The 13,465-nt window shown below is 53.9% G+C and overlaps 5 protein-coding genes across 5 annotated transcripts; 3 read left to right on the top strand and 2 right to left on the bottom strand.

Moving 5' to 3' along the window:
- Positions 1-156: 156 nt before the first annotated feature.
- BDY24DRAFT_164988 (aminotransferase function) lies at positions 157-2,547 on the bottom strand. The gene is made up of 12 exons (XM_076636202.1): positions 2,393-2,547; positions 2,176-2,224; positions 1,963-2,098; positions 1,797-1,876; positions 1,617-1,708; positions 1,461-1,539; positions 1,277-1,378; positions 1,157-1,206; positions 932-1,088; positions 837-860; positions 491-769; positions 157-402 (listed from the first exon to the last, which is right to left on the bottom strand). The coding sequence occupies exons 1-12, from the start codon at positions 2,404-2,406 to the stop codon at positions 256-258; spliced, it is 1,209 nt and encodes a 402-aa protein (XP_076500445.1). The 5' UTR covers positions 2,407-2,547; the 3' UTR covers positions 157-255.
- On the bottom strand, positions 2,446-4,685 carry BDY24DRAFT_165033 (uncharacterized protein). Its single transcript, XM_076636203.1, has 5 exons — positions 4,653-4,685; positions 4,268-4,579; positions 3,327-4,120; positions 3,000-3,086; positions 2,446-2,829 (listed from the first exon to the last, which is right to left on the bottom strand). The coding sequence occupies exons 2-5, from the start codon at positions 4,377-4,379 to the stop codon at positions 2,689-2,691; spliced, it is 1,134 nt and encodes a 377-aa protein (XP_076500444.1). The 5' UTR covers positions 4,380-4,579; positions 4,653-4,685; the 3' UTR covers positions 2,446-2,688.
- Positions 4,266-6,759, top strand: TIF35 (translation initiation factor eIF3 core subunit g; the record flags this gene model as incomplete). Its single annotated transcript, XM_076644044.1, has 10 exons — positions 4,266-4,751; positions 4,843-4,883; positions 5,024-5,109; positions 5,223-5,299; positions 5,392-5,485; positions 5,572-5,658; positions 5,767-5,821; positions 5,995-6,085; positions 6,224-6,525; positions 6,695-6,759. Exons 1-10 carry the CDS (start codon positions 4,735-4,737, stop codon positions 6,757-6,759), a joined length of 915 nt encoding a protein of 304 aa, XP_076500443.1. The 5' UTR covers positions 4,266-4,734.
- Positions 6,760-7,202: 443 nt separating this feature from the next.
- On the top strand, positions 7,203-10,386 carry BDY24DRAFT_377301 (pyridoxal phosphate-dependent transferase). The gene is made up of 16 exons (XM_076638762.1): positions 7,203-7,266; positions 7,363-7,517; positions 7,622-7,879; positions 7,947-8,092; positions 8,160-8,405; positions 8,484-8,708; positions 8,776-8,853; positions 8,928-8,997; positions 9,089-9,130; positions 9,200-9,244; positions 9,307-9,365; positions 9,445-9,462; positions 9,554-9,712; positions 9,787-9,806; positions 9,891-10,021; positions 10,104-10,386. The coding sequence occupies exons 1-16, from the start codon at positions 7,228-7,230 to the stop codon at positions 10,213-10,215; spliced, it is 1,803 nt and encodes a 600-aa protein (XP_076500442.1). The 5' UTR covers positions 7,203-7,227; the 3' UTR covers positions 10,216-10,386.
- A 458-nt stretch (positions 10,387-10,844) lies between these two features.
- On the top strand, positions 10,845-13,412 carry BDY24DRAFT_412024 (major facilitator superfamily domain-containing protein; the record flags this gene model as incomplete). Its single annotated transcript, XM_076643007.1, has 15 exons — positions 10,845-10,936; positions 11,021-11,125; positions 11,224-11,239; positions 11,334-11,447; positions 11,531-11,594; positions 11,745-11,788; positions 11,855-11,915; positions 11,995-12,004; positions 12,077-12,244; positions 12,309-12,390; positions 12,485-12,677; positions 12,788-12,854; positions 12,962-12,988; positions 13,071-13,173; positions 13,257-13,412. 15 exons carry the CDS (start codon positions 10,845-10,847, stop codon positions 13,410-13,412), a joined length of 1,302 nt encoding a protein of 433 aa, XP_076500441.1.
- Positions 13,413-13,465: the final 53 nt, after the last annotated feature.

The following is a 13,465-nucleotide window of genomic DNA, read 5'->3' as shown; positions in this document are numbered from 1 at the left end:
TCTTAAATGGTGGATGCAAGACCAGAGGAGGCGCGGGAGGGAGGGGGGGGGGGGGGGGGGGGGGGGGGGGGGTGGTTGAAGATTGGTGAAGGAAGGAGGGAAGGGAGGGGACGCGGATCGGTCGGGCGACGGCTTGTTTGACCGAAGCTCTCGTCGTCAGGGAGAATTTTTCCGTCATTCATCCATCGGAAATGTTACTAGGAAAACTCTCCTGCCTTGCAAGGCGAGAAGTTATCATCAAAATCTACCTGCTGTCTACTTCTCCTCAACGCGCTTCCTCTGCCAGTTCTCGAGGAAGGGACCCAACAGCTCCAGACCTTCCGTCAAGGTCTCTGTCGACGAGACGTACCCAATCCTCAAATGATTCCGTACGCCGAAGCAGAGTCCAGCAGGTACGACCATCTGCGAGATCGAACGAAAAAAAAGGAGACGCGTCAAAATTCGAGTCGCAGCGACTCCCCTCCGTTCTTCTCACTGGCAAGAAACTCACCACCCCAGTCTTCTCGAAAAGTTCCTCGCTGAACTTCACGTCGTCTCCGTCCTTCCCACTTCCCTCTCCTAGGTTCAACAACGCAGTCGTTCCAGCGTTCGGCACGACCCAGGTCACTCGTCCTTCTTGCCTCGCGACCCATTCCTCCAGGATGAGACGGTTGGTATTGACGAGCTCGAGGTTTCGTCGGACAATTTTGGGTCGAACGGTGGGGTTCAGAGCGATAGAGGCGAGACGAGACGAGATCTGCGAACAGGAGATGATGTTGTAATCGCGTCGCTTTGATGTCGGGAGAGAAGACGTCAGCACCCTGAGAGACAGACGGAGAGGCAACAAAGAGATTCACCAATATCGCTGCTTTGACGATACTCTGAAAGGGACGAGAACGAATCAGTCTCGAGTTCGGAAGAGAAAGACTCGTCAAGAGATCATTGAACGCACCTCGTCGTTGCTCGCCAACCAACCGATCCTCAGCCCCGCCAACGAGTAGGCCTTACTGAGACTGCCAGAGACTACAGCGTGGGGATATCCCAGTTCGAGAACGGACACAGGCAGCTCCTCGTCTTGATGATGGAAGATGGGTCGGTACACCTCGTCGCTGCAGCGAGGAGTGAAAGAAGAAACAGTCAGCTCGATGCTCGCTTTTCCTGAAGCCGAAGTGCACACCTGAACAGTACACATCCAGGAGCAGCGTGTGCTTTGATAGCTTCGACGATCTAGAGAAGATACCGAAGGGAGGTCAGCATCAGGAGGGCAGATACAAAGTGTGAGGCAAGCACGACGGACCTCGAGGAGAGTCTTCGTTGGGATGAAACGTCCAGTCGGGTTATTGGGATTGTTGATAATGACCAAGTTAGTCTTGAGAGTCAGAAGTTTTTTGAGGTCCGACTGACGACGGCGAGATGAAAAACAGAGCGGGTCAGCCGAACGAAACCCAGCAAGGAAGAGCAAGCTCGACGCGTCAACTCACGACGTTCGGAAGCCAGTCCTCCTCCGACTTGAGAGTCCACTTCGACACCGTAGCACCGAAGGAAGCAGGAGTCTCGATCCTACAGTAAGAAAGGGTGGTAGAGGGATCAGAGATGCGTTCAGATGACCGAACAACTCGCGTCTCATCTCAACTCACAGCTGTTGATAAGTCGGATCCACACAGACGACGTGATCCCCAGGCTTGCAGAGAGACAAGAGGGTAAGGAAGTTCGCTGCGATGGCACCTTGCTGTTTCGATCAAGTCCAAGAGGAGGAAGATCAGCGAGCTGGTTCAACAACGACGAACGAGGAGAGATCGAGGAGATCTAGAACGAACTGTAACGACGATGTTCTCTCCCTTGATCCCAGCCTCAGCGTTGAACAAGCTAGCGATGTTCGCTCGTAGTTCCGAAGGTCCTGTTGAACGAAGAGCAACGAGGGTCAGCGTCCCACAACAGCGAAGCTTCTCCTTCCCCTCCCTCTCTCTTCCTCTCGATCCTCACCCGGAATATCGCCATAAGTCATCCTCCGCTCGAACACTCCTCCCTTCTCGTTCACAAACTCCTCGGGAGTCATCCCAGCATGCTCTAGAAGCTCCTTGATCGAGATAGAGTCGCAGCACGTCTCGGCGATGTTGTACTGGCAGGAGGAGACAAACGGAGAAGAGCGGGTGAGCTTCGAAGACAGAGAGAAGGGTCGAGGGCTTGAGAGCTTACTTTGGCCGTGACTTCGTACTTGTCCATCCATAGCTCGACTTCGAAGGGACTGAAGGATGATAGCAGACGAGGAGAAGGGGTGAAGGGAGGTACAAAGGAAGCGAAGGAAGGAAGGGAAGGGAGAGATGGGTGAGCTCGAGCTCAACTTCCTTCCTTCTTCCCACGAGCGTCGAGCCTACGAGAGTTGAGTGAGGGCCAAGATCGGAAGGGAACTCACGAGAAGGCTACCATCTGGCAAATTCAGTCGAAGGAAGTGATGGTGGTTGAGACAAACTCTCTCCTTCCTTTCAGCCCATCCTTCCTTCGAAACGACCGAGGCAGACGCGGTCGCGTGAGTTCCAAGCTTTACATCAAGGCCCCCTTCCCTATCTCAGAACTCTTTCTTTCGTTTCTGTCTCTTAGACGTGATCCCAGCCCGACTCCAAAGCTTCCTTCAGAGAACTGCAGCGTCCATCCATGTCCATCCTCGATTCACATTCGATCGATTCGACACCCTCCTCCTCCTCTCGCAATCTACTGCTCGCCCCAGATCCCTCCATCCTCCAGAACCTTCAACCTCTGCTCCTCGATGTAGTGGTGAGTCCATTGGGGCATCCTCGACTCGAGGAGAGGGAGGGTGTGGGCGTGGAAGAACCGGGAGGTGAAGGCGGCTCCCTGTTGTTTTTTGACGAGACGCGACGTGGAACGAAGAGAAGAACAGAGGAAAGGAGGTCAGTATAGGATTGAGCGATGCAATGGTGAAAAGGGGAGGCTGGGCGACGAAGAAAGGGGAGATGGGAGGCTCGAGAGCGCGTGGAGAAAGGGAGAGAAAGAGAGGGACGAACGTAGGCGTGCGAGAGACCTCCGAAAACGGACTGGACGAGGGATCCTTGGATTCTGTTGAGGGAGCCCAGTCGGCCGCTGATCGCAGGCTGTAATATAAAGAAATAAAACAAAGAGGTCAATCGAACTGGACGCGAAGAAGGCGAGAACGGAACGCAAGGTGAAGGAAGGAAGACGCGTGAAGCTACAGCTTCCCTCCTCAACTTCACGAACAAAACGACTACCCAGCTGCTTCCCCGACGACCTCCCATGAGCGCACCACACAGACTGGGGACTCGAGCGTCGACCTCAAGCGAAGAAAAACGAGAAGACGAGGAGAAGGAACTCACGTTTCCAGCATCGTAAAGCATGACCTCACTCAGGTTCCACTTCTCTCCCACAAACCTCCCCAGCACGTACTCCGAGAGAACTGAATCCATCAACCCTCCCGGTGTCCCATCTCCCTGCTGAACTCCCTCTGCGACGACGAGGTAGGACGGGGCGGCCAAGGACCTCTTCTCCTTCTTCGCCCGGTTGACCTTCCTCGACTTCACCACCACCACCTTCTCCACCGCCTCCTCCTCTACACCCTCCGCCAGCTGTTCCGTCTCGGTAGTACTGGTGGCCTTCTCCTGCTGCCCATCGACGACGACGACGACCTTCTCCTTCTCCGTCGCTCGTTGAGTATCGATCAAAACCGACTTTCCGCTCCCGGCCTCCTTCCTCTGCGCCTCCGCATGCAACAGGAACATCTGGAGATGCATCTCGAGCACTCTCCTTCCCATGAAGGCCATCTTGAGGTTGTGAGGAGCTGTTCCTCGTTGAGCTGGAGGATGGGAGGTGTGGGTGATCATTTGGAGAGCGAGGTCGTCGTTCAACGCTGTCGAAGCGAGCGCCGAGGATCCGCCGATCAAGTTTTGGAGGAAGAGAAGAGGAGGGAAGGTTTGAGGGTGAGGGAGGAGAGGGAGGAGGGTGGAAGGTGGGGAGGAGGAAGGAGGGACGACGAGGGAGGAGGAAGGAAGGGGATGTCGTCCAAAGGTCGAAGGGTCTTGAGAGTACAAGGATCGGAAGGTTGGAAGGGTGTCGTACGTTGTAGAGGAGAGAGGGTTTCGGTAGCTGGGTTTGGAAGGGAGGAGATGGGGGGCTGATTGTATAGAAAAAGAGGAGAAGGAAGGAGGAAGAGGTCAGCTCGAGTTTGGAAGGAAGGTCAAAAGAGAAGATCGGGAGGAGGAGGAGACGAGCGAGCTCAGAAACCTCGCATCTATAGTATAGAAAGAACCCATTTACTCACGAGCTAAGGAAGCCAAGAAGTCAGGGTTCTCTGCGACCGACTTTTCAAAGTTTCTGACCTTGTTCATCATGATGACCGACTTGTAGACCTTTCCGACGGCTTTCTTGGGCATCTTTGGCGAGGAACGGAAGGAGGGACTTTGTCTTCCGAGGAAGAGGAAAGTCTAGTAGAGGGAGGAGGGGGTGGTGAGGAGGGTAGGGAAGAGCAGGGTTTGGAAAGAGTCGAAGATTCGGTTGTGATGGTTGGAGGCGAAGAAGAGGAGCGAGGGAGGATGGGAGGAAAGGTCGAGGAGTGGCTCCCTTCAAAAAAAAGGGAAAGCTCGACCACTTCTCTCCCCTTGTTCTTACCCTTCAACTACAGCAACCCCTTTCACTCGCTTTCCCAGTTCACCACCTACTCCCCACTCCTACCTCTCTCTCTCAAGCCACTTTAGGAGCTTCAAATCCCCGCCGGATAGAATCAACAAGATGTCGACAACCGAGACGTACGTTCAGCTTCTCCTCCTCCCATCAGCTCGACGCTTCCTTCTCTCAAGCTGACCTCGTTGCCTCTCGCCTCCCCTTCGATATCCGTAGCAAACCTAAGACCAACTGGGCCGACGACGTTGAGGAGTCTGGTACGTTCCTTTTCTTCTAGCAGTCCTGTTTGAACTTCAACAGCTAGCGACTCGAACAACCCCCCTTCCTCCTCCTCCTCCTCCCTTTGCTCCTCTCTTGCCTTCTAACCGTCTCTTCTGCCTATTTCTGACTCTCACAGAGACTCTTCCCGCTACTACCGAGACTATCGGTGCCGACGGTATCAAGACCATTGTCGAGTGGAAGCTGAACGAGGACGGAAAGAAGGTCAAGGTGAGCACAACCCTTTCCTCCCTTCCCCTTCGCCTCCACCGTCAAGCCCTTTCCTCGTCTTCCACGAGCTCATACCTGCCCATCGTTTGCGTTCTTGGTACACACAGGTCACTCGAAAGATCAAGCGAACTCTCCAGACTCAGCACGTTTCTCACAGCGTCGCCGAGAGGTCTCGTTGGGCAAAGTTCGTTTCCCTTCCCTCCTCTTCGCGTTCCCTTCGCCTCCCCTCGAGCCCCAGCTCTGACCTCGTCTGTTTTCTTTCTCTCGTCTTATCAGGTTCGGAGCCGAGAAGAACTCGCCTCCCGGTCCCAACAACTCTACCACCACCGTCGGAGAGAACATGCAGTTCAAGCTCGGAGTCGGAAAGGCCGTTCGTTCAGCTTCACCTCCTTCGCTCGACACCTCTCGTTTCGCTCGAGAAGCTCACCTTTCCCCCTGGTTTTGCTTGTTTGCTAGGCTGAGGAGACCAAGGAGGAGACCGACGAGGCCAAGGCTCTTTCCAAGGTCAAGAAGATCGTCTGTAGGTTGTGTAAGGGAGATCATGTACGTTTTCTCCTCTTCTGCGCTTCCTCGTTTCTCGCTTTGCTGCTGCCATTTCGAGAGCCCCTCGAACCTGTATCTGACCATATCTATACACTGTCGCTTCGATAGTTCACCTCCAAGTGTCCTTACAAGGAGACTCTCGAGGGAATCGGAATGTCCAACGGTCAGTTCAGTTTCGATCTCGCTTCTCTTCTCCCCTGTCGACTCCTACTCGATCGGCCTCTCCCGAGAATTTGTCGTTGCTGGGGAGAAGACGATATACAGATCCGTGACGCGAAGGAACTGTTGCTGATCCCATACCCTCTCCCGTTCTGCTTCTTCCCTTCGCTTCCTCAGACACCCCCGACTTCGGAGCCGACCCTACTCCTGGAGAGCAGGCTGCTGCTTCTGCTCCTTCCGGAGGTATTGGAGGAAAATACGTCCCTCCGTTAGTACCACGTCTCCTCCCAGTTCCTGGACCGAGCGAGTTGATCGAGCGAGTCTCGTCGCGTCTCACATTCCTTCGCTGACCTTTCTTTCTCCCCTTCTCTCCCCTTCTCTTCCTTCTTTCTCCACCTCCAATCAGTTCCATGCGATCCGGAGGATCCACTTCCCGTCCTTCCGCCGACTCCAAGTACCCCGGTCCTGGAGGAGGAGGATCCCGAGACGATCTCCCCACCCTTCGAGTCACCAATGTTTCCGAGGACGTCGAGGAGGACGATCTCAGGGAACTGTTCCAGAAGGCTATCGGAGGAGAGAAGGGAGGAAGGATCGCCAGGGTTTACATCGGAAAGGATCGGGAGACGGGTGTCAAGAAGGGATACGCGTTCGTCTCGTTCGAGAGCAGGGAGGTTGCGCAGAGGGCTATGGAGAAGGTGCACGGAAAGGGTGAGTCGAGCTTGTATTCTTCTTGGTTCAAGGTGCTGGTTGGGTTGAAGTCGTGGGGAGGAAGGAAGAAGAGAGGGAGGGGAGGAGACGTGTTAAGGAGGAGAGACGCGACAGGAGAGACGCGACGAAGAGCTCGAGCTGACCTTCTCTTCCTCCCTCTCTCTCTCAGGTTACGCCAACCTTATCCTCAACGTTGCGTGGTCGGCACCCAGGGCCGAGCGTCCGGCGGCTTAAAGCGACTTGACGTTGTGTTGAGTTGGGTTTCGTTTCGAGGGGAGAGATGCATGGGGTTTCGGTTTCTTTTTCATGGTCTTTGTTTGCAAGAACAGATACACCACGATCGCTCGCTGCTCTGTACCACGCTTGGATGGGGGACGTATTCGTTTCCGACCTTTCGAACCCCAGCAACAAACTCGGAGGCGTCAACAAAGGAAAACTTTCCACTTCGCAAAAACCAACGACTCGACGTCGGAATCAGGCAAGGGATCTTTCGCCCTCTAAAGATTATGGGAAAGGGCTCAGATATACGTGATACAGGTCAGCTCTCAGATCTTCTCGCCAGAGAGTGGACCGCATGGCATTGTTCTTCAGTTCTTTTTTTCTTTCCTCTTCGAGTCGCAGCTGGCCGAAAGTGAGCTTGACTCGACGATCCGCCTCCCTTCCTTCCCTTTCAACCATCACACACTCCCTCCCTTCTTCTATATGTCCATCTTCTTCTACGGCACGCTGCTAGTACCATCTGTTAGTATTCTACAACTTGTCGATCTGCTCAACTCGGCCCTACTATCCCTCAAAGAGTCAAAGAAAAGAAGCTGACCTTCGGCGCTCCTTCTTCAGGTCCTTTGTCGAGTTATCGACAACGACGGATCCCATCTCACCTTCCAACCCGCTCTCCTCGAAGGATACGCTCGTTTCGGCGTCTCTGGAGAGGACTACCCAGCTATGGTTTCGGAGAAGGACGCAAAGAAGGCTGCGTTGCTGGAGAAGGAAGGGTGAGCTCGATCTTTGTCTTTCCTTCCTTCGAGCTTCGAGTCATCTCCCTCGACCCTCCTTTGATAGTCGGGCGCTGATTCTTCTTCCTTCGGCTTCTCAACAGGTCTCCTTCTGTTCGTGGGACTCTCGTCAATGGTCTTAACCCTTCTGAGCTCGGCAAGCTCTCCGTCTTTGAAGGTGATGAGTATGGGTTGAGAGACGTCGAGGTCTCTCCCCTCGTCGACGAGGCTCTCCCGCTCTCGAAGCAGCCCGACCTACTCTCGGAGGATCTTTCGAAGGTGGTTGGGACCTCGAAGAAGCTGAGGTGTAGGACTTACCTCTGGGTTGCAGGCTTGGATAGATTGGAGAAAGGAGTTTGGGAGTGAGTCTCGACCTTCACCCTCGTCGCTTCGTCTCTCGAGGGCTGACCTTGTTTCTCTTCTACCTAGCTTCTCCACCTTCCTCAACGAGAAGTCGGCGATCTGGTCGACTCCGACGTCGCTCTCCGATGCAACTCATCCTCCTCCTCCCGAGTTCGGTCGCTCTCTTCTCAAGTACTTCCTTTTTCGGGAAAACTACGTCTGCCTAAATCACGGTTCGTTCCTTTCCCTCTCGAGATCAATCTTCGTGGAGCCCTTTTAACAGGTTTTCTTTGTTCATAGGGAGCTACGGTTCGGTTCCAAAGCCTGTGATGGAGTACTGCCGCCAACTCTCAGACCAGTGCGAAGAGAACCCCGATCTCTTCATGCGACGAACCTATCTCCCTCTCCTCACGGACGTGAGACGACGGCTGGCCGAGTTCTGCAACACTAGACTCGAGGAAATTGTGTTGGTACCTAACGCTACGCACGGTGTCAATACCGTCGTCAGCAACATCGTTTGGGAGAAGGACGACATCATCGTCGCGTGTTCGTCTTCCCGTCTTCTTCTCATCCTTCGATTCCCTCGAACTATCTATTGAACCTACCTTCACTTCATCTATTCAGACTCTACTTCCTACGGTGCCGTCCTTCAAACTCTTCGAGCTCTCTGCGACTCGCACACGTCCATCAACCTCAAACTAGTCGTGCTTCCCTTGACGTTCCCCACAACTCACGCCGAGATCCTTCGAATCACCGAGGAGGCCTTCGTAAACAACGGATCGAAGGAAGGTGCTCGAGGGAAAGTTCGAATGGTGGTGGTCGACGGATTGAGCTCGAATCCTGGCATGAGTGAGCTCTCGCGTTTCGACGCGTCTCGGAGGTCGAGAGAACTGATCACCTCTCCTTGCTCATTTAGTCTTCCCGTGGAGAGAAATCGCGCAGATGGCTCGAACCTACGGCGTCCTCTCCTGCGTTGATGCCGCCCATATTATCGGTGAGTGCCAGTCCGTTCCTACTCTTTCGTCCCTCCGTTGTCGTTTCTGATCTCGTCTTTCCTCTTTATAACAGGTCAGATGCCTCTCGATCTATCAGACGAGTTCTCATGTGACTTCCTTATCACTAACTGTCACAAATGGCTGTGAGTTCACCTTATCCTGCGATCGCGCTCGTCCTACGACTCTCCAAAGCTGATTGATCTCCTTTCTCGCCGCCTCTTTTCTTCTGAACAGCATGAGTCATCGAGGTGGAGCTGTTCTCTGGGTTCCGAAGAGGTTAGTACGATCATTTCGATACCTTCCTATCCCCTTACTGACGCCCTTTGTATGCCTTCGGACCTCAAGGAATCAAAAACTGATCCGGACGACGTTCCCGACGTCGTTCGACTAGTGAGTCTCCTGGTTGCCTTCACTCGAGCTCGAACTGACCTACTGCTAGCGCATTCTTTCAGTGAATCCACCCTTTACCCTGGGACGGGGAAGGGCGAATGGTCCTTTGAGAAGCAATTCGGTGCGTCTTCGTCTCCTCCTCGCATCGACGCGTCGACTCTCTTCGAACTGACTCGTCCTTCTCCTTGACCGATCTTCAGACTGGACTGGGACCCAAGGCACGCTACCCATCCCATCCTCCCCTCATCGTGCCATCCAGACTCTCTCAAGAGCGTTCTCCTGACTTTTCTTCGGCTCTTCGTTCTCCAGACTGGATTCCGTTCTTGTCCATCGCCGCTGCGCTCGATTTCAGAGCGTTCCTCGGAGGAGAAGAGAGGATCAACACCTACTGCCACAACCTAGCTGTCGAAGGAGGGAAGCACCTTCAAAAGATGTTCGGAGGAGGCCCGATAATGGAGAACGAGCTCGGTGAGTGCGACGCAACGTTTTTTCTGGTCGTCCTCGACGTGATCTGACGTTCTCCTCTCTCTTTACTCGTACAGGAGAGCTCACGGCAAACATGGTAAGCTCAGTGAAGATCGGTTATCAGGATTCGAGCTCGAGGGCGATGCTGATCGCTTCTCTCGTTTTTCGCCTTTCCGTTCAGGTCAACGTCTCCTTACCTTCCTACCCCTTCCCTACCGACAAAGCTGGCGTCGCTGCTCATCAGAAGTTCTTCGAAGACTCTCTGTTCGCTGCCAACACTTTTGTTGCCGTCTATCGCCACGGAGATCGATCGTTCGTTCATCTTCTTTCCGCGTTGGTCTTCCCTCGACCGTCGCCGCTTTCTGACCGACTCCTTTCCCGCCTCTTTCCGTAGGTGGGTTCGTTGCAGCGCTCAAGTTTGGAACGAGATCTCAGACTTCGATTACGTTGGGAAGGTCCTGCTTGGTTGCTGCGACAAGCTCAGGGACGGAAGCTGGAAGGAGTAGCCAGCTAGGAAGACGTTGAGCGGCGTGATGCACGCTCGATGCGTCTATAGATTTCTTCAGCCGAAGCCGCGTTGGTGTAATGACGTCTCGTATTCTCGGTGGTGGAGGCGAGATATCTGCATACGAGCCAAGGGAAGAAGTGGAGGGAAAGAAAGGACGGTCGAGGGAGGAAGGGAGCAGAAGGTAGGCGAGGCCGGGTGAGTTTCAAGCTCGTTTCTCTGCTTTTGGCTCATTTTCGCTCGTTCTTTCGCGTCCAAGGTGTGACTGGCCTCGAGAAAAACCCTCTTCAAGCTGTTCCAAAGCAGAAAGAACAAATTTGCGCCTTTTCGACCGTTCAAAAAATTGGTTACGCGGTTACCAGGGCGAAAAAGGTTGTTTGGTTGAAGGCCGTCCCCGCCCTGCCCGACACCCTCCTTCTTCTTGCTGACAATTTGCTTCCAAATCTGAGATCGCATCACTCAGCAGGATTCTCCATAGAAAACCAGGAACTCGTTCTTCCTCCCTTCTCCCTCCAACCACATCCCACCACTCCTCAACACTCAGAGATCAGCTAAAAAGCTCTCGACTCTCGACCGACCTCGACCTTTCGTTCCTCCACCTCAGCCCAAACTCAACGCCTCTTCTAATCCATGTCTTCTTCCACTCTCAACCTTCCTCTTCCCACTTCCACCACCCTCGCTCCACCCATGTCGAAACCTGTCGAAGGACAGCCACTTTCTGCGTGAGCTCTACATCCTCTCTCATCTTCCGATCACCTCGACCTCGCTTGAGCTCACCTTTCCTCTCTCCCTCCCCTCCCTACTAGATCTCCAACCCTCGACGCCGAATCTCAGGGCTTGGCAGTTGCAGCTCTTCCTTCCAACACCAGGCGGTACTTCCTCCTTTTCGTCTTCTCGCTCGCCCAATTTCTGTGAGTCGCACCTGTTTCTGCGTGCTCTGCGTTCTCTTCTTCGAACGAACCGAACCCCCGTTCTGACTCCACCTTACTCCTCTTCTTCATCCATGCAGGGATATCTTTGGAGCTGTGAGTTTCTCTTCACATCTCTTCGGCGAGGAGACCGAGCTTTGAGTCTCTTTCGTTCCACGACGCAGGCTGACCTCCGTTTCCCTCCCTCCAGTCCGCTGTTATCGTCGGTCTCTCCCAAATGTCCGAGAGTCTCGATATGGAGGTCACAGAGTCAGTATGGGTCGTCAACGCGTACTCTCTTACCCTCGCTTCGACTCTGCTCTCGGTTCGTCTCCTTTTCTTCGACGCGTCGTTCTTTAATCTCGAAGTCCCTTTCCTGATCCTTTCCTTCATGTTTTTCCTCTTCAGGGAGGACGAGTCGCCGATATAACCAACCCGAAGACCGTCTTCATCGTGGGATTCCTCTTCCTCGGTTTGTTCTCGATGGGAGTTGGTTTGAGCAAGGACAAGATCACTCTCCTTGTCTTGCGAGCATTCTCTGGACTAGGGTGAGTTTCCTCCCTCTGCTTTGCTTTCAAATCCTATCAGCTGACTTCTATTTTCTCTCTTCGCCGCCTCATAGGTGTGGAGGTCGCTCCAACGAGGAAGCCGAAGATGGACTACGTCGTTCGTCGCACACTCTTCCGCTCGCTTCCTCAAATAGTGTGCTGACTTCTGTTTTCTCGTTCTCAGGGAACCTTCCTTCAAACGGCAGCTATCGTACTTCTCATCTACGGATTGACTGAAGCGAATGGTGAACCGAATCTTCGTTCCCGCTCAAGCTCTCGACGCGTCTTGCTGACTCTCCGTCTTCTTGGTGCCTCGTTCTCCAGTCAAGGGATGGTGAGTACCTCGACCCCTCGATCCTTTGGCGATGCGACTTGCGGCTGATCAACTCCTCTTTCGTTCTTCAAGGCGTGACCCTGCCACGATCTCGACGGTCATCATCGGTGGACTTCTTTTCCCTGCCTTCTTCTACTGGGAGTCCAGGATCGACCCCATCGACGCTCTCATCTCCCCTCAGATGTGGAAGATTCCCAACTTTGCGCTTCTCGCCATCTTCGGACTCAGCATCGGTTACTGGTGAGTTTCTCTCCCCTCTTCCTCGTTTCGGGCCCGTGTTCTGACGATTCATCCCCTTCCTCAGGTTCTTCGAAGCTCAAGTCGCCTTCTCGGATAGGTTCCAAGGAGAATGGGGCATCTCGGCCATCATGACTGCGGTTCGATTCGTCAGTAGAATTCCTTCAGTCGAGAAGGAATCGAGTTTTGACGCGTGGGAGTCGCTTCTTGCTGACCTTCTTTTTCCCTACTATTTGCACACAGCTTCCCTCCGGGATTTCCGCCACCGTCACAATGATCGTAGCCCAGAATATTCCAATTAAGAAGTTCCCACTGCGATACCGGTTGATTTCAGGAGCTCTTCTCGCCGCGGGAGCCATGCTCATGTTTAGCTTTGTCGACGGCCGATCCGACTACTGGCCTTTGATCTTCCCTGGACTTACTATCGGAGCTGGTGGTGAGTCAACCCCTTCTTTCGATCATTCGACGAGTCTCTGCTGCTTCTCCCACCCGTCGCGACGTGTCTGACACCTCAACTCTTCCATTTTGATTTTCCTATTCGTCCAGGTGCCGCCATGGCCTTCGTCGGAGCTTACGTCTCTCTCCTCCTCTCCGTTCCTGCCGAGCATTCGGGGTAAGCAATCATTCTTCGCTCCTTCTTCTCAATCGCTCGATTTCCCCTCCGACGCGTCGTCCTGACCTTCCTTTCGTCCATTTTTCTCCTCTCTTTCCATTTTTCAGTGTTGCTGGAGGTCTCTGGAACAGTGTGTGAGTCTTCGCTTTCTTCTTTGAAATCTCAACTTCCGTCTTCCTTCGTACTGACCTCGCCTCCTCTCCTCTCGTTCTCCAGTCTCCAACTCGGAGCCGCCGCCCTCCTCTCCATCACCTCCACCATCCAGGTCGCCTTCCCGGAGTTCCCAGGTCAAGTCGGTCCCTCGCCGCATGGGTACAAGGTTCGTTCCCTTCGACTTCCTCGTCTGCTCTTCCAGGGAGACGCGTCGCTGACTCGAGTCTCTTTCGGTTCTTGTTCGATCAGTACGGCTTCCTCTTCGCCATGGGTCTCCTTATCCTCGAAACAGGACTCATTGTCGTCTTTTTCAAGGATCCTCTTGCTCTTCACCCTTCGTCGACGGAGGATACCGTCGTCGTTGACGGCGAAGCGGAGGGGAAGAAGGAGGCGGAGTCATCCTGAACGACGCTCCCTCCACAAAGGAGCTCCCTAGATTTAGAAACGAATGTACTGTA

The sequence above is a fragment of the Mrakia frigida genome (genome assembly GCF_051309035.1).
Source record: "Mrakia frigida strain ATCC 22029 unplaced genomic scaffold BDY24scaffold_3, whole genome shotgun sequence".
Classification (NCBI taxonomy): Eukaryota; Fungi; Basidiomycota; class Tremellomycetes; order Cystofilobasidiales; family Mrakiaceae; genus Mrakia; species Mrakia frigida.
The sequence above is the reverse complement of the archived record's forward strand: the minus strand, read 5'-3'. Positions and strand labels throughout refer to the sequence as shown.